The following is a 26,038-nucleotide window of genomic DNA, read 5'->3' as shown; positions in this document are numbered from 1 at the left end:
AACATGTTTAAACATATGGACACTTGAGCTTCATTTGAACAGTATTGAGAGATGGAGCTTATAAAACTAAACAAATAAAACTGAAAAAAATACTTTTAAACACAAAATGTAAAATGTAATGAACAAAAATATAAATTTATTGGGAGGAAAAAGTTAGGACACCCTATGCCCTAATAGCTGATATTTCTCCCTTTGGCTGAAATATAACCTATAACCATCTACCAGTCTCTGACATCGACTGGGAGAAAGTTTTTCCCACTCCTTTATGCAGAATTTATTCAGCTGTGTGAGGTTTGAGGGGTTTCTTGCATGTACAGCCCGTTTCAAATCACCCCACAGCATCTTAATAGGATTAAGATCCGGGCTTTGACTTGGCCATTCCAGAACTCTCCATTTCTTTCTTTTGTTTCATTCCTTGGTGGATTTGATGGAATGTTTTGGGTCATTATCATGCTGCATGGTCCACCTCTACTTCAGTTGGACAGATGGTCTTACATTTTCCTCAAGCACACTCTGATACACTGAAGAATTCATCATGGATTCTATAATGGAGAGCTTGCCAGGCCCTGCTGCTGCAAAGCAGCCCCAAACCATGACATTTCCACCTCAATGCTTCACAGTTGGTATGAGGTTCTTGTGCTCAAATGCTGTGTTTGGTTTGCGCCAAACATGTAAGTAAGTAAGTAAGTAAAATTTATTTATATAGCACTTTTCACAGATAAGAATCACAAAGTGCTTTACAAAAACATTACATGACAAAATATACACACACATCTACATAATAAAACACAAGATAAAATAAATTTAACAATAATAATAATAAATAAATAAAATAAAATAGATAAATGAATAAATAAATAAATAATTCATTCAACATTATACAAATGCCTGCTTGAAAAGATAAGTCTTTAGTTTTTAAAAAAAAGTTAATAATAATAATAATTATAATGCATTTTATTTATAGGATATTGAACAATCAAGTAAATTACTTGTAGGCTAGTTTGAATAAGTGAGTCTTAAGGTGTGATTTAAAGGTGGAGAAGAAATCAATAGTTGATTTAAACGAAGAGTAAGCAGGAACAGATGCTGTGGAATCCTACATTTCTCTCTAAAGAGAATCGCGGTACCCCCTCCTCATCCTGTGACACGAGCTTCTTAGATGTAAACAATCTCAGGTGAAGTGCACTGATTCAGCTGGGAGAAATCAGCAGGTTGTTGCGATGTCTCCGTCAGGCAAAGGAAGTCCATGATCTTTCAGGATATCATAAACCAGAGGACCCTTGCCGAATAGCGAACGGATGTTAAGTAATCCAAAGCGGAGTTTCATGATAGCCAACCCAGCCAGGCCAGCCAGCACATCACCAGTGCCATCAAACCCGAAACTCCCACGAGATCCCACGAGGGAGGAACGCGACATCCCGATGCAAGCACAAAGCCGAAGGTGGCCCGGGGGAGGGAAGCCGGAATCGGAGTCCAAGCAATTCCATTGCTGCACACAGCAATCGGCGTCCGCATCTTTAAAAATTATCCAGCACACGCCAGCCATCCAGTACCCAACAGACGCTGAGACCATCCGACAAAAAAAAAACAGAGCAACAGGAGCGGCGACAAACACAAAAAGACGAAAGCAAAAGAAAATGACAAAAATACAACAAAACACAGCAAAATATGACAAAAATACAACAAAACACAGCAAAACATGACAAAATACAGCAACGGCAGCGGCAGCCAAATGCGCCAGCGTTCACCATCACCATTACCAAAGCAAATAGAAACATGTCTTCTGTTACTGTGCCCAAATAATTCAACTTTGGATTCATCTGTCCAAAGCACATTGTTCCAGAAGTCCTGGTCTTTGTCTAGGTGTTTCTCTGGTAAACTTTAGTCTTGCCCTTTCTGATGGTAGATGCATGTACCTTACTATCAACTCTGGCAAGAGCGACCTGTAGGTCCCGTGATGACGTAGGATTATTGGAGACTTCTTTACACATCTTGTGGTCTGCTCTTGGGCTGAACTTGCTAGGATGGCCTGACCTGGCCATGTTGGCAGTTGTTTTAAATGTTCTCCACTTGTAAATGATTTTCCGGACAGTGGAATGGCTGATTTCGAATTGTTTTGAGATCCTTTTAAATCTCTTCCCAAACTCATATGCATCTACAACCTTCTTTCTGAAGGCCTCAGAGAGCTCTTTAGATCTCACCATGGTGATACCACTCACTTCAACAATCAAGAGCAAACCAAACTAATGTCTGAGGTTTAAATAAAACTCCAATGTGCTCTAACGATGCTCTAATCATTGCATGTGGTGCACCTGATTCTAATTTTAGACATTTTAGGTAGTAATAAATGTGGGGGTGTCCTAACTTTTTCCTCACAATAAATGTCCATTTTTGTTCATTACATCTTACAACTTAGTAATTAGTACTGTAATTGTAAATATGTTCAAGAAGACAAAGGTTTTTATGGGGTGTCCTAACTTTTTCACATGACTGTATCTACTAATACAGTGGTTCTTTACCAGGGCTTCTGTTTGCCCAAAGGGGGTTTCATTGCATTTTATTTGCATGTTTTTGCCATTGATTAGCTTATTCTATTCATTTTGTAATTCATGTTTAGAGAAAACCAGTAAAGAAAAACTGAATATTTAACATGCTGCATGTAGTATTGCTTTAACAAGTTTCTCTTTTTTACTCTTCCTTGCTTTTTCTCAGGTCATCACTCTGGAGGGTTGGGTGGACATCATGTACTTTGTCATGGATGCACACTCCTTCTACAACTTTATCTACTTCATCCTCCTGATCATAGTAAGTAGCTCAACCTGATCTGGGGTCATTTTTCTTTTAGCCAGTATTTAGCACTCAACAAGATATAACACTTAACTTCCAGTCTGCTGTTCTGTCCTACATAAATAAGGACATGATAGATTGCTGCTGGGTGGCACAGAGGTATGTCCGATACCGCTGAGAGGTTCTGGGTCTGAATCTCAGTGGTGCTATTGGCTGGCAGGACATCTACACAAACATGACTGTGCTATATCTGGGTGTGGTAGCTGTTGGGAGGTGCATTCTGAAGGCCCCCCCAAGCCAGGATACAGGTTGTGTCAGGATGGCATTCGGCATAAACCTGTGCCAAATTAAGTATACAGCCCAAATTATTCTCTGTGTTAACCCCTGAAATAAAGCTATACACTGACGAGCTAAAACATTACGCCCAACCACCTAACATGCTGTCAAAGAGCTGTGACCCACCAGTGCATGGACTCCACACATCCTCTGAAGGAGTCCTGTGGTAGCTGGTACCTGGTTTTAGCAGCAGGTCTTGCAGCTGTACAGTGAGTAAATGTTCTATCTAATACAATTGAATCCCTCCTTCCTTCCATTCATACTGTATGAGTACTGTATGTTCATAATATGAGTACAATCAACCCAATGTGTGTTTTATCCCTGACCATGACATGCATAACTGTTCAGAAATAGGCAACAGGCATTGCCATGTACCCCACCACATATTTGAGGGGTTGTCCTAAAGTTTTGGCTCATCAGTGTATATTGGAGTATGTTTATATTTAAGTTCACACTGGAGACTTCTAGTCATACATACTACTTACAAATTTGTAATTTTAATAAGCACTAACTAATATGGTAGTTGTTCATTTTGTGTCGTCATAAGGCACAATGAGAATTTACTAAAAATGTTACTGTAAAATAAATAAATAAATAAATATTTTGACTAAGTGATTCTAAACTGTTCTAACAACTTCAGTCTCCTATGACCAATGTTCTCAAAAATAACCCTTTTTCTCACAGGTTGGCTCATTCTTTATGATCAACCTGTGCCTGGTTGTCATAGCCACACAGTTCTCTGAGACAAAGCAGCGTGAAAGTCAGCTGATGAAGGAACAGAGAGTACGATTTATGTCCAACGCCAGCACACTTGCCAGCTTCTCAGAGCCAGGAAGCTGCTATGATGAACTCCTGAAGTACTTGGTTTACATTGTTCGCAAGACCACCAGGCAGTTAGGCCACCTAGCCCGTGCTGCTGCTCGCCGAGCAGGCCTGAGAGTACGCGCCTCTCCCGTCCTGGAACCTCCGAACTCCAGGAGACGGCGACACCGACAGCGCCAGGGATCGATCCACCACCTCGTGCACCACCATCACCACCACCACCATCACTTCCATATGGCCAATGGTAGTGTCCGCAGTGACATTTCCCAAGAGATGGAAGCATCCCTGAGAAACATGACCCGGAATGGTGCAGGCTCCGGGCGACTCACCCTGCCCGCCATAACCCCTCTGCAGGACCCTTCACCTACCTGCTCTGGGGCTCTTGTTTCAAGCAGTGCGGAGTCTGTACACAGCATCTACCACACTTCATGCCACTTTGAGCCGCTGCGTGTGCCCCCATCTGGCAGCTCAATGCTGCAGGCCTACAAGAGGAACTCTGTGCCGTTTGCTGCACCGGTGCATAAGAACTACCCGACCCTGCAGCCCCGCATGCCCCTGGAACAGTTCAGACAGAGAGCACTGGAGCCCGGAAGTTCCAACTGCACTTCTAACATTATAACCAACCTGAACATCCCACCTAATCCAATCAACACGTCCCAGTGCCTGCAGGAGGTGCAAGGGCCCACAGGTAAGCAAACTCATGTTATTGTAAAGGGAGGTGTGCACAGGAACAGTAATACTCTGATCTTTTGGGCCCAACTACAATGTTGTGTCAGAAATGACTTGCAGGACATGTGGTAACACAGTCCATGTAATTAACATTAACAATTAATGCTCTAAAAGTGATCTTAGTTTTTTAGGCTTTGCTTGGTTTATACTTCCTTCTGAAGAGTCTCAAAGCCTGTTATAAATAAATATGAATAAATCAAATACATTAATATCCAGTCAAATATTTAAGGAGAAGTGTCTAAATGTTCTGTTTCTGCAGTAAATTGACTCTTGCTGTGCTGTGACGATACAATTCAGGAGTTCAGGCGAAGATTAGCTGATATGCAGTGTTAGAAGTTTCATTTGAGTTTCATATTTAAATGAATAATAATAATAACAATAATAATAATACTAATAATATTAATAATATTATGAATAATAATAATAATAATAATAACAACAATAATAATAATAAATAAATAATAATAAAATAATATTAATAATAATAACAATAACGGTGCATATTTGCAGAATATTTAATGTATTTTAATTGTATGTTTTATTCATTTTTTTCTCAAATCCGTTCCAGGAAACGTCCCCTACAATCTTCCCAATACCAACTGCAGTGGCACAAACTTGGACGCAGCTTTGAGGTTAGACCCCGAGACCTGCCCCTACTGTACTAAATCAGCAGGTAATGATTCAGAGGGGACCGAAGCCAACGAGACGGCAGACTCGGACAGCGAGGGAGTGTACGAGTTCACCCAGGATGCTCACTATCGGGACAACAGGGACCCTAACAGGAAGAAAAAGAAAAAGTTGGGGGCACGGGCAGCGAGAATAGTGCACTTTTGGAGACTGGTGTGCGATACGTTCCGCAAAATTGTGGACAGCAAGTATTTTGGACGAGGAATCATGATCGCCATTCTCATCAACACTCTCAGCATGGGGATTGAGTACCATGAGCAGGTCAGTGCATTTTAAACTACTTCATCTATGTGTTTTAAATTTATCAGTCTGAGAACTTAAAATCCATCCATTCACTAAAATAACAGATGTTCCTAATTTAATTAATTTATTATTATTATTAGCTTTGCTTATTGTTACACATACCTTTATTAGCTACACTATATTGCCAAAAGTATTTGCTCGTCTGCCTTCACACGCATATGAACTTGGGTGACGTCCCATTCTTAATCTATAGGGTTTAATATGATGTCGGCCCATCCTTTACAGCTATAACAGCTTCGACTCTTCTGGGAAGGCTTTCCACAAGGTTTAGGAGTGTGTTTATGGGAATTTTTGACCATTCTTCCAGAAGCGCATTTGTGAGGTCAGACACTGATGTTGGACGAGAAGGCCTGGCTCGCAGTCTCCGCTCTAATTCATCCCAAAAGTGTTCTATCGGGTTGAGGTCAGGACTGTGTGCAGGCCAGTCAAGTTCTTCCACACCAAACTGGCTCATCCATGTCTTTATGGACTTTGCTTTGTGCACTGGTGCATAGTCATGTTAGAACAGGAAGGGGCCATCCCCAAACTGTTCCCACAAAGTTGGAAGCATGGAATTGTCCAAAATCTCTTGGTATGCAGAAACATTAAGAGTTCCTTTCACTGGAACTAAGGGGCCGAGCCCAACTCCTGAAAACAACCCCACACCATAATCCCCCCTCCACCAAACTTTACACTTGGCACAATGCAGTCAGACAAGTATCGTTCTCCTGGCAACCGCCAAACCCAGACTCATCCATCGGATTGCCAGACGGAAAAGCGTGATTAGTCACTCTAGAGTTTAGTGGCGGCGTGCTTTACACCACTGCATCCGACGCTTTGCATTGCACTTGGTGATGAAAGGCTTGGATGCAGCTGCTCTGCCATGGAAACCCATTCCATGAAGCTCTCTACGCTCGGTTTTTGAGCGTCAGCATCCGCTGACCCCGCTCTGTCATTTTACATGGCCTAACACTTCGTGGCTGAGTTGCTGTCGTTCCCAATCGCTTCCACTTTGTTATAATACCACTGACAGTCGACTGTGGAATATTTAGTAGCGAGGAAATTTCACGACTGGACTTGCACAAGTGGCATCCTATCACGGTACCACGCTGGAATTCACTGAGCTCCTGAGAGCGACCCATTCTTTTACTAATGTTTGTAGAAGCAGCAGTCTGCATGCCTAGGTGCTTGGTTTTATACACCTGTGGCCATGGAAGTGATTGGAACACCTGAATTCGATGATTTGGATGGGTGAGTGAATATTTTTGGCAATATAGTGTATCTAAGAACAGTTAGTTCTTAAAGTTTGTGTTGAAACAGGATAAACGGTGATGCTTGATGATCTGAGTGACCCCCAAGGGCAGATTTGTACTGGTTAGACAACTAACCATTGTATTGATGTGTTAGGTTAATGTAGGGCTTATTCAAAGGCACCCACATAGGCTTTCAAAACAGCACCAGCATGCTGAGAAGGGAAGCTCCACCTCTGGATCTAGAATTTTAGTTTTGGTACTGTATGTAACGCTGGCTCGTTGTTTGTGCGCAGATGTTGTTGTATCTGCACGCTATCAGTGGTTTCTTTCTCCCTGCCCTTTGTATAACTTTTCCCGGGGGTTGTGGAATTCCAGGCTTTTCACGCATCTTATGTTCTCGTTGTTTACTGTAGAGGAGTAATTCGGTCCATACAGGCAGAGAAGCACAAGTGTGAAGGCTGAATTGATGAGAGGGCAGCCGACACACACATCTGAAACCCATCGTCCCGTGTTTACACAGTGCGCTCGCATGCCTCGCAGTCTTCCACATCATCCGGGGGGCACGCACCACGCTTCGTGCCCACTTGCTCCCGCTTGAAGTCGCTGCCCGGTGTTTGGACGCAAGCGGGGAGGAAAATTTTCTGCCTTTCGCAGAAGTTTGACATTCTGATAAATGATAAGTTCCATAATTTCCTCGCAGTTATACGGACGTTGTTTTTTTTTCCTTCAGTCTGAAGCTTGTTAAACAAGAAAACATTAATCATTCCTCTGACATGCTTGGGAATATGAATCATACCAAAATATGAATCATATTTTAACAACTATTGTTTCATCCCAGAAGTCATGTGAACTCTTGAACCTTGCATAATAGCGGTTAGATTTCTGAAGTGAGTCGGGAGTGTGCGAGAGTACGTCTTGTGTTTGACTGACTGTGCTGGACGTGAAAGAAAGAAAACGTGAGCTCATGCACTTCATCAGCTTTTGCTTTGCTCCCGTGGTGCAAGCGATGGCCTGAGGGAAGGCAACACACACAAACGCACACACACACACACATGGACGGTGTTTCCCTCCTCTGTATCTCCTCGCGTGTCGACTCCTGGAGAAGTCTGGCAGTCCAAGCTGCCTTTATCTTGTGGCCCATCTGGAAATTAGGAGACGGGGCTTGAGGAGGAATGTGAATTTACAATGTTACTCGGGTTCTTTGACCCAGTCCCTGAGCAAATAAAACTTGACGCCAACCTGCCTAATTGCATCTGTTCTCTTTTACTGTCCTGGAGGTTTTATTGCTCTCTCTTTTACTGGCCCAGTCTTCTCATCGCTGCTTTTGATTCTCGTTTGGCTTGATGGCTTGGGTTGGGATACGGTCTCACGTTATCCTGTGAAAGACTCTTTAAAACTCTCTAGGGCAGATGAATGATCTACAATAACTCATCCCTGGTTTTGCTTGTCTCTTCTATCTATTGATATCCAGCTTCATATCTAAGAACATTCTGGTTTTCTTTCTCTTTTTCCTTACATCAGATGTTGGCTGTTAAGTTTGGGTGCAGGATTGTTTATTTTGAATGATTTCCATTGGGAGGCTATCAGGGTGGTCATTCTGTTTACAGAGTGAAACGGCGACATGGGCAGCAAACACTGTGACATCAGTTGATGATTAATGCTGTGCTAAAAAAAGAAGTCTAGTCAAAGGAAAAAAGTCTGTGGCTCTTAGTGAGTTTTTAAACTGATGAGCCAAAACATTATGACCACCCCACTAAAATATGCATGGAAATGCATGTCAAATGTTGGGCTGATGGTAGTTGCTCTGAGAAAATGTGTTGAATGCAGCACATATGCTTAGCAGTTATTAAAAGACATAAGAGACATTAAGCACCAAAATGTTATGGCCATACGACTGAAATAAAGTATCTCTGAAACAAAGAATGAGGGGAGGAAGGGAAGGATGGAAGGAAAGGAAGGAAGGAAAGGTATAGGAGAAAAGGAAGATAAGGAAGAAAGGAAGGGAAGGATAGAAGAGGGGGGAAGGAGCGAAGGAAGGAAGAAAAGGAGGAAGGTAAGGTAGGAAAAGAATGAAGGGATGGAGGAAACTGAAAGGAAGGGAGGGAAGGTTTAAAAGAAAGGGGAAGGAAGGACGGAAAGTAAAGGAAGGATGCAGGGAGGGGGACAGGGAGGGAAAGAAGGAAAAAAGGAAGGGAAGGTAGAAAAGAGGGAAGGAAAGGAAAAAAGAGAAGGACGGAAGGAAAGGGGAGGAAAGGACGGGAGGGGAAGGAAGGAAAGAATGAAGGAAGAGAAGGGAAAGAAAAGAAGAAAAGTAAAGGCAGAGAGGAAGGGGAGGAAAAATAGGGGAGAAAAGGAAGGAAAAGAAGGAAGGGTAGGAATGAAAAGGGAAGGAAAGAAAACAAAGGAAGGAAGAAGGAAAGGAAGGGTAGGAATGAAAAGGCAGTAAAGGAAACAAAGGTAGGAAGAAGGAAAGGAAGGGTAGGAATGAAAAGGAAAGGAAAGAAAAGGAAGTAAAGGAAACAAAAGAAGGAAGAAGGAAAGGAAGGGTAGGAATGAAAAGGAAAGGAAAGAAAAGGAAGTAAAGGAAACAAAAGAAGGAAGAAGAAAAGGAAGGGTAGGAATGAAAAGGGAAGGAAAGAAAACAAAGGAAGAAGGAAAGGAAGGGTAGGAAGGAAAGAAAGAGAAAGGAAAGAAAAGGAAGGAAGAAAACAAAGGAAGGAAAGGAATGCAGCACATATAATTACCAGATATTAAACGACATGAAAAACGTTAACAATCAAAATGTTATGGCCATATGACTGCAGTAAAGTATCTCTGAAACAAGGGAAGGAAATGAAGGAAAGGAATAGAAAGGGAGGAAATGAAGGGAAGAGAAGGAAAGGAGAACGTAGGAAAGGAAGGGAATGGTGGGAGGGAAGGAAGGTAGGTGAGGAAAGGAAGAGAAGGGAATAAAAGGAAGGGAATGGTGTGAGGGAGGGAATGGAGAAAGGGAAGGAAGGAAGAGAAGGAAAGGAAGAGGAGGGAAGGAAAGGAAGGAAAGAAAGGAAGGCAGGGAGGAAACAGGAAAAGGAAGGAGGGAGGAAAAGTAAGGGAAGGAAAGGAAGAGGAGAAAAGAAGAAAGAAAAGGAAGGGAGGTAGGAAAGGAAGAGATCGGTGGGATGGAGGGAAGGATGGAAAGACAGGGAAGAAGGAAAGGAAGATAGGAAAGGAAGGATGGAAAGGAAGGTGAAGGAAAAGAGGACGGGAAGGATATAAGAGGGGAGGAAAGTATAGAAGGGAAGGAAGGAAAGGAAAAGGAAGTAAGGGAAGGAAAGAGAGAGAGAAAAGTGAGGGAGGGAAGGAGGGAAAGGGAAGGAAGAAGAAGAGGAAAGGGAGAGAGAAAAGCAAGGGAGAGAAGACAGGAAGGAAGAAAAGGAAGGACGGAAAAAGGGAAGAAATGGTAGGGAGGAAGAAGAGGAAAGGAAGGAAAGAAAAATAAGAAAAAGGAAAGATAGGAAGGGAATGAAGGGAGGGAGGAAAAGGAGGGAGTAAAGGGAAGGAAGGGATGAAGGATAGGATGGATAGGATGAAAAGGAAGGAGGAAAGGAAAGGAAGATAGGAAAGCCATTCGAAAGTTTGTATTTATTGTTAAATTTGCATTTGCTGCATTTAGCAGGCGCTTATTTCAAAGCAACTTTTCGATAAGGGGTGAACACAATTTGAACAGTTTGGGGTCTTGCTCAGGGGCCCAACAATGGCAGCTTGAATGGGCTCAAAAACAGCAACTTATTGATTACTAGCCCAGTATCTTAATCACTGAGCTACCACTGGCTCAGCAGTTAGTGGTATTTAGCTACCATTAAATAAAGAGCAGAAATCACCATTGCAAGTACATGGGCGGATATGTTCAGTTTTAGTAAAGTATTCAGATTGTCCAACACAACAGGCTCTCTTACGTGTCTAATTATAAGCACTCGTTTCCCAATCAGATCTACCAGGGCTGCTTGCAATTATGTGCAATTTCAGATAATTGAATGGTTAATCTGATTAAAGCTGATGTGTAAAATAGGTAGTATAAAAACAGACCTGATTTAATTAATGTCTACATAGACTTTATAACAAAAGGCTTCTGGTATACTACATATGAATTAATTACAGAGCCTGGTGCTTTTTTGTAACCTGGAGGCTTTGGTTGCTGTTACCGGATTCAATCCCAGTCAGCTTGTTCCACTCCCAAACTGTGCTGTCTGATTTTAGGCTCTTTTTTACTTGCACATTTTGATTTTTAGCTTTAATGTACGTTTTACTTCGACATTAAAAGGTTTTACTCTTTAAATTATTTAAATACTCTTTTCTTTTACACCATCCCTCCAGCACTGCTATTCAGTATGGGGCTGTCAGTGTTATTGTTGCTGTGGCTGAGCAGGTTGATTGTGTCTGGTTTCCATCAAGTGCTGGCGTGCTTACAGTGAGAAGCTGATGGTGCTCATGATGAAGTGCCAGGAGGCTGAGTAATGCCGTCCCCGAAAGCATTGAACTCTAATGCTACAACCAGGTGTTGGGACATGGTAAGAACAGCGTATGGGCAGTTTAGATCAGTGGTTTTTAAAGTGGATTTGCTTTTGTGTGGGCTTATGGTTTAACTTGATTTAGACGTCCCTTGTATGGGTTTTAAAATGATATAAGTTTTCCACCTGAATGTATTGGGACACCATGGGAATAATTAGGCTTTTGTGGTGAATAAAATACATTTTACTCAAATGTGTCCAGACTCTCCGTACCTCTCTCAAAAGATTTGCCAGTATTGCTCTTACAGTAATCGTTTTGGGCTGTACTGGTCTAGCTTTAGACTAAACTGTACACCAATAACAAGTGCTAACAGGTTATGTGCTCCTTGAAGAAGAGGGAAAGAGAATTTAAACAGAATTTAAGCAGTCAGGGAAAAGTCTGGGTGGCTCTTACTGGGTGTACATACTGATGAGCCAAAACATTAGGACAACCCCCCTAAAAATGTGCATGGAAATGCCATATCAGTTATTCGGCTGATGGCAGATGTGTTGAATGTAGCACATATGTAAGACAGGGCGCTCAGGTGGCACAGCGGGATATTCCGCTAGCACACCAGATTCTGAACTCCCTGGTTCGAAACTCGGCATTGCCACTGGTTGGTTGGGCGCCATCTGGTGGGCATAATTACCAGTGCCTGCACTGGGTGGAATGACCGGACTATGTGGGTGGGGTCTTCAAACCCTGATTAGCAGATAGAGAGGTGCCTGTGCAAAATGCATGGGTGAAAAAGGGCTGCACGTGGATCGGAGGAGGCGTGAGCAGCAATATACCCACCTCGATTGCAATCAGGGATCCCCAGCAGAGGAAGACAAATTGACTACGCTAAATTGGGAGAAAATGCTTAAACCCAAGAGACGTTAAGCACCAAAAGAGCACAGACAGACAAATCTGCACTTAATACACCCATAAAAGAACAGCACACAGTACCATGTCATTACTGTGTTAGAATGTTAGTTAGTAATAAATTACAGTGACACTAACGTAGTAATATTCCACCACACAAACATCTTTAGATCAGTGGGGTCCTACAGTATATGTGGGTCCATATCAATTGATAAATGTGGTACAGAGGGTGAAAAAAAATTACAAAGCAACAGATGAGTTGTAGTCAATAATTTGTCCAAGCTCATTTGAAAGTGGGTGTAGCCTAAAATTCCATGAATGTACATGCACACATGCTCACTCACCAAGATTTTTATTAGGTACATCCAGATATTACACATGGGCAGATGTTAACAATCTTCTCTAATCATTTGGGACAAAGAACACAGGCCTAGACTTCATCTCCATCTCTGGAAATATGGTATTTGGCCTAAAGGTGTCTGGACTCCCCTCGTAATTATTAGGTTGAGGTGTTTCAGCCAGGAAGGTTCATACATGGTTTGATGAGTTCGGTGTAGAGGAAAGGACCTCAACAACATTGAACATCTCTGAGATGTATTGGAACACTAAAAGTGAGCCAGGCCTTCTCATCCAAATTCAGTGTCTAACCTCACAGATGATCTTTTGACTAAATGACCACTAACTATGTGGAGACTCACTCGAAAGAGTCCCCAAATGTTCTGTAATAACTCTCGCTATGACCGAGCAATCTGAACGAAACAACATGCAATGTGCTCCTCAGTTTATGGAGCTTCAAATAGCCCCTGCATTGGAGCGATGAGGTAGGAGCTGGACAGCCGTTGTGACGTTCAACCTTCGTTTGCAACTTCCGGGTGCATACCCTGTACCCCTTCAATCAATCAGGATGGTGGTGTACAGTATTGAGCAGCGCATCTTTTTGCAAACCTATCGGGTCACCAATTCGTTTTATTTAGAAAGTAATCTGGTGTGTGACGTATTCTTTAGTGTTATTCAGAAGATGGTAGAGAAACTGGAAACGTTCAGGAACATGATGCGCCGTGTTGAAATGTGTCTGGCAGAAAACAGTGATCACTTCCAACATTGCATGTAATGCAATGGATTACACATATGTCAAGGTATGTAGCGTATTTTCTTGGATCAGATTGTTTCATCCTGCCGGAAGTTACAAAAGAATATTTGGGGCCTCTTTCAAGTGAATCTACCTGTAGAACACTAAAGGCTATACTTGCTGCTGGAGTAAATGGAATGGGTGGGTTAGGTGACTCCATGGGTGTGTTTGAAAAGCTAGGGAGCTCTCTACATAGACAGCATTTTACGTCATCCTATGCGCGCTCCCGAGAAGGAGGCTGTTCGAAATCCTAGATGCCTTAATATCCTCACTACTAAGGCATCTTAAAATTTCAATGTTATTTTGACCCAAGAACGAGTGAGCATCGGAAGTGTCCTTAGTGGTCAAGGCAATCCCTGCATTCAGTGCGGCAGCTCTTCCCTCACAGAAAAATAATAAAAACATGGCTGACGGGGCGGAGAAATGAACGAGTTATTTTCAAACGTAAATAAATTATTACTGATTTTTAACTTGTATAAACTTGTACATGTGTTTTTATTTGCAAGTTCGGGCTTGTCAGCGAATCTAACCGTTTTCGGTACACGGAGGGAGATAGGGAGAAGAGAGTTAGTTGACATGCTAGCGTGTTGTGCCACCCCATCCCATGGGTTTGAATGACAAAATGCTTAACGCTAAATGCAAAACCCGATGCAATCGCTGTCTAAGTAGCGCGTTTGAATAACCTGACTTATAAGTCATTGACTTATTAGAATCATCTCTACTGAGGCAGCTGCCTATGTAGTCAGTAAGACAGCAAGGCAGCTCCCTAGGTTTTCGAACACACCCCATATGTATGTATGGGTGTGTGTTAGAAATGTTCTCTAATTGTTTGGGACTGAAAACACAGAGCTTGACTGCAGGCAGCCTGTTCTAGCACCTGCACACTCTTACTATTGAACATTGTAACATGTAAAATCTGACTTTGCCTTGTTTTGATGAATTAAGCTTGGACGTACACTGTGTAATTGGCAGCATGTCATGTTCCTCCTGTTCCCATAAGGGATGGCCCAAAGTGGATCGTTCGTCTATGTGTTGCCTGTCCTCAGCATCCTTATTTGTCATTCCAACCACCTGCATGCCTGGCTGCTTTAAAATGATATCTATCCCAAAGCATTAGGGTTGCCATATAATGTCTTTATTATCACTGCATAACCAAACCTTCAATCAAACTATGCTCAGCATGCAGATATTTTACATTTGCAGTACTGTGGCAGATAGAAGGTTTACTTAAGTGGAGGGGTGGCACAGTGGCTCAGTGAATGTAACCAAAGTGTAAAACATGACGTTAAAATCCTAATAAATAAATAAATAAATTAACTGGCTGCTTCAAATTTATATCCATCCCAGAACGTTAAAGTTGCCATATCACTGCATGTTGTTTGTTTGTTTATTAGGATTTTAATGTCATATTTTACACTTTTGGTTACATTCATGACAGGAACGGTAGTTACTCATCACACAAGATTCATCAGTTCACAAGGTTATATCGAACACAGTCAATTTAGTATCTCCAATTCACCTCATTTGCACGTCTTTGGACTGTGGGAGGAAACCGGAGCACCTGGAGGAAACCCACACGGACACGGGGAGAACATGCAAACTCCACACAGAAAGGACCCGAACCGCCCCACCTGGGGATCGAACCCAGGACCTTCTTGCTGTGAGGCGACAGTGCTACCCACTTAGCCACTGTGCCGCCCGCCATAATAAACCTTAAATTAAGGTTAAGCATGCAGATATTTAACATTTGCAGTACGGTGGCAGATAGAATGTTTATTTAATTGGAGAGAGAAAAACATCAGTTTAATTTGAAGTTCTGTGAAGGTAATGGAAAATCCATGGATTGGGTTAAACAGCTGCTTTCAGGTTTACTTCTCATCCTATGGTTTGATAGACATCTAATTACCTTCTACTGTTCTGACAAACTACGAAGTCTTCGGGCTTTCCCAAGTTAATTTAGTGTGACTCATGAAAGCATCCCTGATGAAGCATGAATCACAGCTTAGGATGAGCTGATTTCTGCTGACTGTTGTCGATCTGGAACTGGTTTCATTTGAGCATGCCTTTTACGCAGTGTAATCAGATGAGATCATTTGTTATTAGAATCTACAGAGTTATTTATTTACATCTCTAACCTCACGGCCACACTCGAGTTCATTACTTAATGCATTTAGATAACTACAACCTTTCCCCTCTTTTATTCAAAAAAATGAAGAATTTAATTAGAAAGTCTCCTCAAAGTCTATGCCTGTTTGGCAGAAATGAAATAACAGCTCATCAGTGGTCTACTCGAGGGCAGTGCTGTTCATCCCTCATTTGTGCTTGTGGTTCCACGGTCGCCCTGTGAGAATGTTCTCTCTGTGCACTCTGGTGTTTATGAAGCTTATTAAACACTAGTAAATCCTGTCTAACCCATTGCTGGGGGATGTCATGCTTAATCACTGTTATTACACATTTATGTGCCCAGAACCTTCCGTGTGTTTAAATAAAAAGCAGGTCAGAGATGAAACATAACTTCCAGCGACCAGCTTCTTAATCCTGGCTTAGTTTGTTCTGAATAACCTTTTCTAGTGCACATCGGCAGTGTGAACATTTCTGGAGTGTAATTTTTTGTAGGGCTATATTATAATATTAATGCACTTTTATTTCTCTTAGACAAAGAAGAGAACAAAAATATATTTTTTAAATGTATTTAGTAATAATACATTAATAATTTATTATTATTATTATTAATTAATTTATTTATTTATAAATTATTAATTTATTGTAAAGCAATAAAACAATATTTGTAAAATAATCAGTAAGTTTTAATAATTGTTTGTCTTTTCTAAGAGGGCGGCACAGTGGCTCGGTGGGTAGCACTGTCGCCTCACAGCAAGAAGGTCCTGGGTTCGATCTCCAGGCGGGGCGGTCCGGGTCCTTTCTGTGCGGAGTTTGCATGTTCTCCCCGTGTGTGCGTGGGTTTCCTCCGGGAGCTCCGGTTTCCTTCCACAGTCCAAAACCATGCAGACAGGTTAATTGGAGAGACTAAATTGCCCTATAGGTGAATGGGTGTGTGTATGTGTATGTGTATCTGCCCTGCAATGGACTGGTACCCCATACAGGGAGTTGCTGTGTGCCTTGCGCCCATTGAAAAAGCTGGGATAGGCTGGTATGAGTGGATCAGACACAGCAGCACTGCTGGAGTTTTTAAATACCGGGTCCACTTACTGTCCACTCTATTAGACACTCCTACCTAGTTGGTCCACCTTGTATTGCTGCTATTTGAGTTGGTCATCTTCTAGACGTTCATCATTGGTCACAGGACGCTGCCCACAGGGTGCTGTTGACTGGATATAATTTTGGATGGTGGACTATTCTCAGTCCAGCAGTGACAGTGAGGTGTTTAAAAACTCCATCAGCACTGCTGTGTCTGATCCACTCATACCAGCACAACACACACTAACACACCACCACCATGTCAGTGTCACTGCAGTGCTGAGAATTATCCACCACCTAAATATTACCTGCTCTGTAGTGATCCTGGGAGATTCCTGACCATTGAAGAACAGCATGAAAGGGGGCTAACAAAGCATGCAGAGAAATATATGGACTACAGTCAGTAATTGTAGAACTACAAATTGCTTCTATATGGTAAGTGGAGCTGATAAAATGGACAGTAAATGTAGAAGCAAGGAGGTGGTTTTAATGTTATGGCTGATCGGTGTAAGTGTGTATAACTAGAAAGTACTTTTGTTTACCAGTACAAGCACTGTTTACACAAATGTAATAAATGAAGTCTACATGCCAATATTTGTCATTTACAGACTATATTAATGATCATCTAAAATTAAGACAAATTGAAAATGTAGCAAAGCAACCTGGTAACTCACGTGATTCACGGCACCAGCCTCTCATTCCACTATGCATGGGTGCCTGATTAGAGTTAAATAAATGCTGCTGTAGATTAAAGCTGGTGAGATAAGGCTTTTCAGAGCAGGTCAGCCAAACGGGGGTCTGGGTTCCAGGCACGAGAGCACTCTTTAAATCCGGAAGCTGCTGAAAGTGGCTGCTGTGTTCCACATGATTGCAGTGTGACACAGGACTACGCTGTAAATATTTTGTACCAGAGTAAATAAAGCCTCAACTAAATCAAAATATTATTTTAAAATATGAATTAGAAAGAAATCTGTGGGAAGAAAATCGTCATGTGGAGCACTTTCTGGAAGGGGCCCCTTACGTTTCCAGGAAGGGTTGTTGGGTTTTATGTGGTGTTGATCTGAGTCGATTTAGCCTTTAGGCAGACAGTGTGGCCAAGTCAGTGTAATCTGTAAAAATATAAGAATTTATTGGATAAATATTATGTGAATCATAGCCGTTTTAGTTTCAGTGCTTTGTTTTGGGGTTATAATATGTGCAGTGTTTTTGTGAATATTCTTTGGGCTGGCTATGTTTTGTGGTCTCTGTCGTTCCTGTGTGATTTTGTCTTTGTAGTAAACATCTCTTATATTCAGTCAGTATTGATCAATTATATACACATCATCTGAATATTATGTTCTAAAACACCATTTAGGTAACACTGATGATGGTTAAAGCAAAGTGTGCTACTCTAGAAAGTTTAATCCAGTATAGACTAAATGTGTCATGTTTAGTTTAGTGTCTGTTAATTATTGACCAAAACACAATAATTTACCTTGGACTGAGCAAAATTAATCTTAAGACTGATAGTATAGTATTGATACTATTTTATTGTCATACTAATAATATTAATGATTTTTTTTTATTTTCATACAAATAATATTAATACTATTTTATTTTTACACTAATCATTTTAATACTATTTTATTTCTGTACTATTAATATTAATACTATTTTATTTTTATACCAATAATTTTTATACTATTTTATTTTTATACTAATAATGTTAATACCATTTTATTTTTATACTAATAAAATTAATACCATTTTATTTTAATAATATTAATACTATTTTATTTTTACACTAATCATTTAATACTGTCTGTTGCAATACCAATAATATTACTACTATTTTTTTCTATACTAATAATATTACTACTATTTTTATACTTCTAATAATGCAATTTTATTTTTTTTCTAACATTAATACTATTTTATCTTTATACTACTAATAATAAAATATAATTTTTATTCTAACAATATTAATACTATTTTATTTCTATACTAATAATATTCTTTTTATACTAAAAACATTAATACTATTTTCTTATTATACTACTAATATTATTATAATTTCATACAAATTATATATATTATTTTATTATTAAAGTAATATTACTATTTAATTTTTAAACTAAAATACTTTTATTTTTGTACTAATAACATTATTTTATTTTTAAATTAGTCATTTTAATACTTTCATTTTTGTACTAATAACATTGCTATTTTCTTTTTAAACTAATAATTTTAATACTATTTTATTTTTATGCCAATAATTTTACTATTTTATTTTTAAACTATTAATTTTAATACTATTTTATTTTTATGCAGATAATATTAATACTATTTTATTTTTATGCCGATAATATTACTATTTTATTTTTAAACTAATAATTTTAATACTATTTTATTTTTATGCCGATAATATTACTATTTTATTTTTAAACTAATAATTTTTATATTATTTTATTTTTAAACTAATAATAATATAATAATAGTAGCAAATCTTTGGATGGAAGGTAATGTTGTTTTGGAACATTTGAGATGTAATGACACCATACTTATATTTTACTGATGAAAATAACAGTGATGCATGAACCTGCACATATGGCTCATAATTTCTTTTAAAAATTCATTTGCATACCACATTGCCTCATTTAAAAAGTCAGTGCCATGTGCAGTGCTGGATGAATTGAATTAGAATGATGTGCTATTAGCTCACTGCAGCTTAAATTTATTTAAATTTTCGGTTTATTTGCTGATGTGCTTTGTTTAAGATTAAACAGTGAGGAAAGACAGAAGAGAGAATTCAGGGTGAACAAATGTGTTTTACTTACATTACTGTTAATAACCCTACACTGCTAATGTAGTTAATTAAGTAGTCTATAAATGCAACAACTATTTATTTTATATCAGGATTACACTTTAGCCTTTTAGGAGCCGTTACAGCGGATCTGGTCTGCATTCCAGACTGGGCACTGTTTTGACGCTGGATGCACATCCTTAGGCAACTCTCCTATTTTCATCCAGACTTAAGACCTGCACTGGGAACACACTGATAAATGCACCCCCCCAAGACTAGGCTAAATTTAATGTTAACACATAGCTAACAGGCCAGCTTATTAACAGCTTATATTTTTGAAATAATTATTATTATTTAATTATTTGTATTTATTGATTCGGGCACTTGGGTGGCGCAGCAGTATATCATGCTAGCCCACTATTGCTGAGATCCAGGATTTGTATATATGCATTGTTATTGCCCAGTCAGGCGCCTACAAAGACATGATTGGCTATGTCTGAGGGGAGGGGATGATGGCCGAATAGCCTTAGTACTCTCAGTACTGGTCCCAAGCCCTAGATGGAAATAAGATAATGTGTGATGACAAAACTGGGGTGACCCCTTAATACAGGAGCAGCCTATATTTGTGCTCATTTTTATACTCTTATATTATTTGAGCTGACCCGTGTCTTATCTTTGCCTCCCCAGCCTGATGAATTAACCAACGCACTGGAGATCAGCAATATCGTCTTTACCAGTCTGTTTTCCCTCGAGATGCTGCTGAAGCTACTGGTGTACGGCCCGTTTGGCTACATCAAGAATCCCTACAACATTTTCGACGGCATAATCGTGGTGATCAGGTGCGTCTCTCAGTGTGAGAGTTTGTATTACAGTCTGTATTACTGAGGGTTTCATATTTTGTCATGTTCATCATGATTAGTGGAATTCTTTTGGCAGTTACTTCAAAATAGTGACACCTTGACAAATTGCATTTATTATGAAGTATCTGACAGCTGGTAGCTGTTTACTCTGCTGTCAGGTTGAGGATTTAAAATCCAGATTCATCTACATTTAAATTTGCCTCTTGTTTAGGAAGACACTTGAATGTAATAGATTTGACACAGTTGTGAATTGAGCAAAGCGCATTTAATATTTGCTGTGTGTGTGTGTGTGTGTGTGTGTGTGTGTGTGTGTGTTCTCAGTGTCTGGGAGATTGTTGGCCAGCAGGGTGGCGGATTGTCAGTGCTGAGGACCTTCAGATTGATGCGGGTGCTGAAGCTGGTACGCTTTATGCCAGCTTTGCAGAGACAGCTGGTGGTACTGATGAAGACGATGGACAATGTGGCAACATTTTGCATGCTGCTTATGCTCTTCATCTTCATCTTTAGGTGTGAAACTGTGACAAGCATGGCACTCAATATGATAGACCAGTGTAAACACGGATAGATTAGTGACCACCATATGCAGGGCAACAGCTGTAAATGTACCACTTTAGTTAAACAACACTATGGGTCATTTCTCACACGCTGAAACTCTTGATTCTTTTTGAAACAGTATTTTGGGGATGCACCTGTTCGGATGCAGGTTTGGCTCGGAGAGAGACGGAGACACGATGCCTGACCGGAAGAATTTTGACTCTTTGCTCTGGGCCATTGTTACAGTGTTTCAGGTATTTCTGCTCATTGCTGGTCTTTGAAGTTCAGCTGTGGTCCATTTATTATTGTTATTACTGTTATTATTATAATAATAATAATTATTATTATTATTATGACTTATTATTATTATTACAATTATTTTTACTATATTACTATTAGTATTATTATTTTATTATTATTATTATTACTATTACTATTATTACTATTATAATTATTATTGCTATTATTATTATTATTTTATTATTACCATATTGGTATTATTATTATTATTATTGTTATTGTTATTAGTGGTAGTATTATTACTATTTTTATTATTAGTAGTAGTAGTATTATTACTATCTTTATTAGTAGTAGTAGTAGTAATAATAATAATAAATTTTATTTATATAGCGCTTTCCAAGATACTCAAAGACGCTTGCTAGTAGTATTATTATTAGTATTATTATTATTGTATTATTATTATTATTATTACTACTACTACTACTATTATTATTATTATAATTATAATTATTATAATAATTATTATTATAATAATTATTATTATTACTATTATTATTATTATTGTTATTATTACTATTATTATTATTAGTATTAGTATTATTATTATTACTATTATTATTATTATTATTAATTACTATTATTATTATTATTATTATTATTATTGCTATTATTATTATTATTACTATTATTTTTATTATTAATTACTATTATTATTATTATTATTATTATATTATATTATGATTTTTTTTTTTTTTTAAAGCCTCTCCAACACCAAAAGAGCTCAATCAACAATACAAAACACAATGTCTCAAACTTAATTAAGCAAGCCAAGTCCAAGAATATCAAATGTGATATCCTGGCTGTGTCCCAAACCACATGTGCTACATAATCTACTAACTAAATCTTTTGAATTGCCTTCCCAGAAAAGTGGACTTTTTTATAGAGATATTATATAGATTTTATATGAGATCTCCAAAGAGCTTATTGGTCACATGGTACACTTTGTAACTGGTGCAGTCAAACTTGCTCTATTTATACGGGCACTGAGAAACCCCTAGTGTAAAAAAATCATCTTTTTAATTTTTCTGCACTGCTATTTAAATATTTTAACCCAATATATATGTAAAAAAAATCCATAATAAACATTAAACAGTCTTTAAGACATCAAATGTGTTTTTCATTTAGTCACAATAAAAGAACAATTGGGTGGCACTTTGGCTCAGTGTTTACCTCACAGCAAAAAGGTCCTGGGTTTTATTCCCAGACAGAGTGGTGTAGGTCCTTTCTGTATGGATTTTTACTCCCAATGTCTGTGTGGGTTTTCTTCAGGAGCTCTGGTTTCCTCCCACCCTTCAATGACATTCAGTCAGGGTAACTAGATATTTGATAGTGTGTGTGAGTGTGTTTCCTGCCTTTCATCTAGTGTATTGGACCCACAGTGACCTCGAATCGGACAAAGCAGCAAGGTTTTTCAAACGTTTTTTTCATGAGACCCACATTTTGTCAATTATTTTTATCACGACTCAACTTATCAAAACATATCAAATTTATCGAAACAAAACAAAATAGACTTAATTAATGAAAATGGTGGCAATCTGGTCCCACTGTGGTTTACAACGCTTCCACCAGGGGGCGTTTGTGTACAAGTTTTTTTTTTTGCCTGTTAAAATTAGTTTGTTAAATTATTATTATTTTTGTCTGCGACCATTTTAAAAAACAAAAAAAGCAGGTATAATGGACAATGAATAAATTAATAAATGAATGAATGAAAGTACAGTTGCAGTTTTTTAATACCAAATCTGTCAGGATTAACTCCTCCAAAACAAATATTTGACTTCAACTGTAATTCTTTCCCGATGGAGGGATGTGTGTACAACCCCAAATCAGAAAAAGTTGGGACAGTATGGAAGATGCAAATAAAATAAAAATGCAGTGTTCCTTACACTTACTTTGACTTTTATTTGATTGCAGACAGGATGAACCTGAGATATTTAATGTTTTATCTGCTTAACTTCATTTCATTTGTTAATATACCTCCATTCCTGCATTTCAGACCTGCAACACATTCCAAGAAAAAGTTGGGACGGGGGCAATTTAGGGCTAGTAATGAGGTGAAAAAACTGAATAATGATGCGATTTTAAACAGGTGATGTCAACAGGTGATTGTAATCATGGTTTGGTACCAAAGCAGTATCCAGGAAAGGCTGAGTCTTTGATGAGCAAAGATGATCAGATGATCTCCAGTCTGTCAGCAAATGCATGAGAACATTATTGAAATGTTTAAAAACAAAGTAGATCCAATGAAGATTGGAAGGTATTTGCTTATTTCTCCCTCCACAGTGCATAATATCATTAAACAATTCAAGAAATCCGGAGGGTACGGATACAGGACTGGCCTGCCTGTAGTCCTGACCTGTCCCCAATAGAGAATGTGTGGAGAATTTTGAAACGAAAAATGCGACAACGACGACCCCGTACTGTTGCACATCTTAAGAGGTGTTTGCAGGAAGAATGTGACAAAATTAAAGCTGAAACACTAAATCACTTGGTCTCCTCGGTGCCAAAACATCTTTTAAGTGTGGTGAAAAGGAATGGCAACATTACAAAGTGGTAAATGCTTTACCGTCCCAACTTTTTTTTGGAATGTGTTGCAGGCCTGAAATGCAGGAATGGATGTTTATTAATAAATGAAATGAAGTTGAGCAGATAAAACATGAAATATCTCAGGTTCATCTTGTCTGCAATCAAATAAAAGTCAAAGTAAATGTAAGAAACTCTGTGTTTTTTTTATTATCTGCATTTCCCATACTGTTCCAACTTTTTTTGATTTGAGGTTGTATTTTGTTTTGTTTCTTTTGGGCAGAAGTGTACATGCTAGCTTTGCCAGGGGAAACAAAAGTAAATATATGAATATAAATATATTAATAATTATATATATAATAATTTGCAATAATATGTTAAACAGTAATATGTTAGAATTACCAATGTGTAAACATGGCGTTAAACAACAAACAAACAAACAGTAATATGTTGGACGTTTTTACCTGCTATTGTTAGATCCTAACCCAGGAAGACTGGAATAAGGTGCTGTATAACGGCATGGCCTCCACCTCGCCCGTAGCTGCTCTTTACTTTATTGCCCTGATGACGTTTGGGAACTATGTGCTATTCAACTTGCTGGTGGCGATATTAGTGGAGGGTTTCCAGACTGAGGTAGGTCGACCCACTGCTCTTCACTTTCACATCATCACCTCTCTATTATTTACTCTGTATTCTCTCTCAATCTTCCATCTCCCTCCCTGCACCCGGCTCTGTATTTCTCATTCCTTCCATTCCTCTCCTGCTGATCATATTTCCCAGTCTGTCTTTCCCCCGCAGCTATTCTCTCTCCTCCTCTGCTTTATCCCTGCGATCTTTACTTTCTGTCTAATGGTGTTCATTTTTCAGCATTTACTGACGACTTCCCGGTTGCCTGTTTATTGTCGAGGCGCATCAGTCTTGTGTTAGCGCCACGCTGGCACAGTTGCACTTCTCACCTCAGAGCCACTTTCACACATTTTTTATATTTTTATTTTTTTATTTTTTCTTGTGTCTGAGTTAGGCGCTTAAAACATCACACTGTGACGGGTAGACTGACACAAAGAAAAAGAGGGGCCAAAGGGCTAGCCACTGGTTCAATCAAAGATTTACACTGATCAGCCATAACATTAAAACCACCTTCTTGTTTCTACACTCACTGTCCATTTTATCAGCTCCACTTGCTGATTAAAGAACTTGCTGTTCTTCAATGGTCAGGACCCCCCCAGGACCACTACAGAGCAAATATTATTTAGGTGGTGGATCATTCTCAGCACTGCAGTGACACTGACATGGTGGTGGTGTGTTAGTGTGTGTTGTGCTGGTATGAGTGAATAAGACACAGCAGCGCTGATGAAGTTTTTAAACACCTCACTGTCACTGCTGGACTGAGAATATTCCACCAACCAAAAATATCCAGCCAACAGCGCCCCGTGGGCAGCGTCCTGTGACCACTGATGAAGGTCTAGAAGATGACCAACTCAAAGAGCAGCATTAGGTGAGCGATCGTCTTTGGCTTTACATCTACAAGGTGGACCAACTAGGTAGGAGTGTCTAATAGAGTGGACAGTGAGTGGATACGGTATTTAAAAACTCCACAAGCGCTGCTGTGTCTGATCCACTCATACCAGCACAACACACACTAACACACCACCACCATGTTATTGTCACTGCAGTGCTGAGAATGATCCACCACCTAAATAATACCTGCTCTGTGGTGGTCCTGTGGGGGTCCTGACCATTGAAGAACAGGGTGAAAGCAGGTTAAAAAAGTATGTAGAGAAATAGATGGACTACAGTCAGGAATTGTAGAACTACAAAGTGCTCCTATACTGTCTAAAATGGACAGTGAGTGTAGAAACAAGGAGGTGGTTTTATTGTTATGGCTGATCAGTACATTTGGGCATCAGTTTGGGTGGAGGGGGTTTACTTTAAACCGGCTTCTGTGCTGTTTTAATTAAACACCATCTTCTTGCCGCAGGCTGTAAAAACAAAGACTTTGATCTTCTGTCTTGGAAAAGCAGTGATGAAGGGCACATTTAACATTTAACACTACAGTGAAAATTGGAGCAGTGAAAAGTCAGCCTGTTAGACATTTTTTCAATTTTTAACAACATTGCTGCACGTATAATAATACTTAGCCATTTTAAAAGTCTTGGCCCAAACATAATTGGTAATCTGATAGGAACAATGATGCTAGTTTTATTATATGAGAATTCTGTATAATGCCAGAGGTTTGATCCACAGTTCACTGAGGGATTAGGGACACCCTACTTTGACACCACATTGAATTATAGGGAGCACAGACAGACCAGTTCTTGGTCTAGATTAAACAAAGGTACCATTCCCCTTTAAATGAAATGTTGATGATGTTTGAAGATGCTAACCTGATAGAGATGTTGAGTTATCAATTAGTGAAGAACTACTGAGT

General features: G+C 39.2%; 1 protein-coding gene across 1 annotated transcript in view; it reads left to right on the top strand.

Moving 5' to 3' along the window:
• Positions 1-26,038, top strand: part of cacna1g (calcium channel, voltage-dependent, T type, alpha 1G subunit) — a 349,320-nt gene that overhangs the window by 218,365 nt on the left and 104,917 nt on the right. The window contains exons 8-14 of the mRNA XM_063003080.1: positions 2,713-2,805; positions 3,808-4,633; positions 5,243-5,622; positions 20,084-20,235; positions 20,578-20,763; positions 20,930-21,044; positions 24,088-24,243. Coding sequence (XP_062859150.1) covers positions 2,713-2,805; positions 3,808-4,633; positions 5,243-5,622; positions 20,084-20,235; positions 20,578-20,763; positions 20,930-21,044; positions 24,088-24,243 — 1,908 coding nt within the window. The remainder of the gene's footprint in view (positions 1-2,712; positions 2,806-3,807; positions 4,634-5,242; positions 5,623-20,083; positions 20,236-20,577; positions 20,764-20,929; positions 21,045-24,087; positions 24,244-26,038) is intronic.

This window comes from Trichomycterus rosablanca, chromosome 10 (genome assembly GCF_030014385.1).
Source record: "Trichomycterus rosablanca isolate fTriRos1 chromosome 10, fTriRos1.hap1, whole genome shotgun sequence".
Lineage (NCBI taxonomy): Eukaryota > Metazoa > Chordata > Actinopteri > Siluriformes > Trichomycteridae > Trichomycterus > Trichomycterus rosablanca.
Note: the sequence above shows the minus strand (reverse complement) of the source record. Positions and strands in the feature narration are given on the sequence as shown.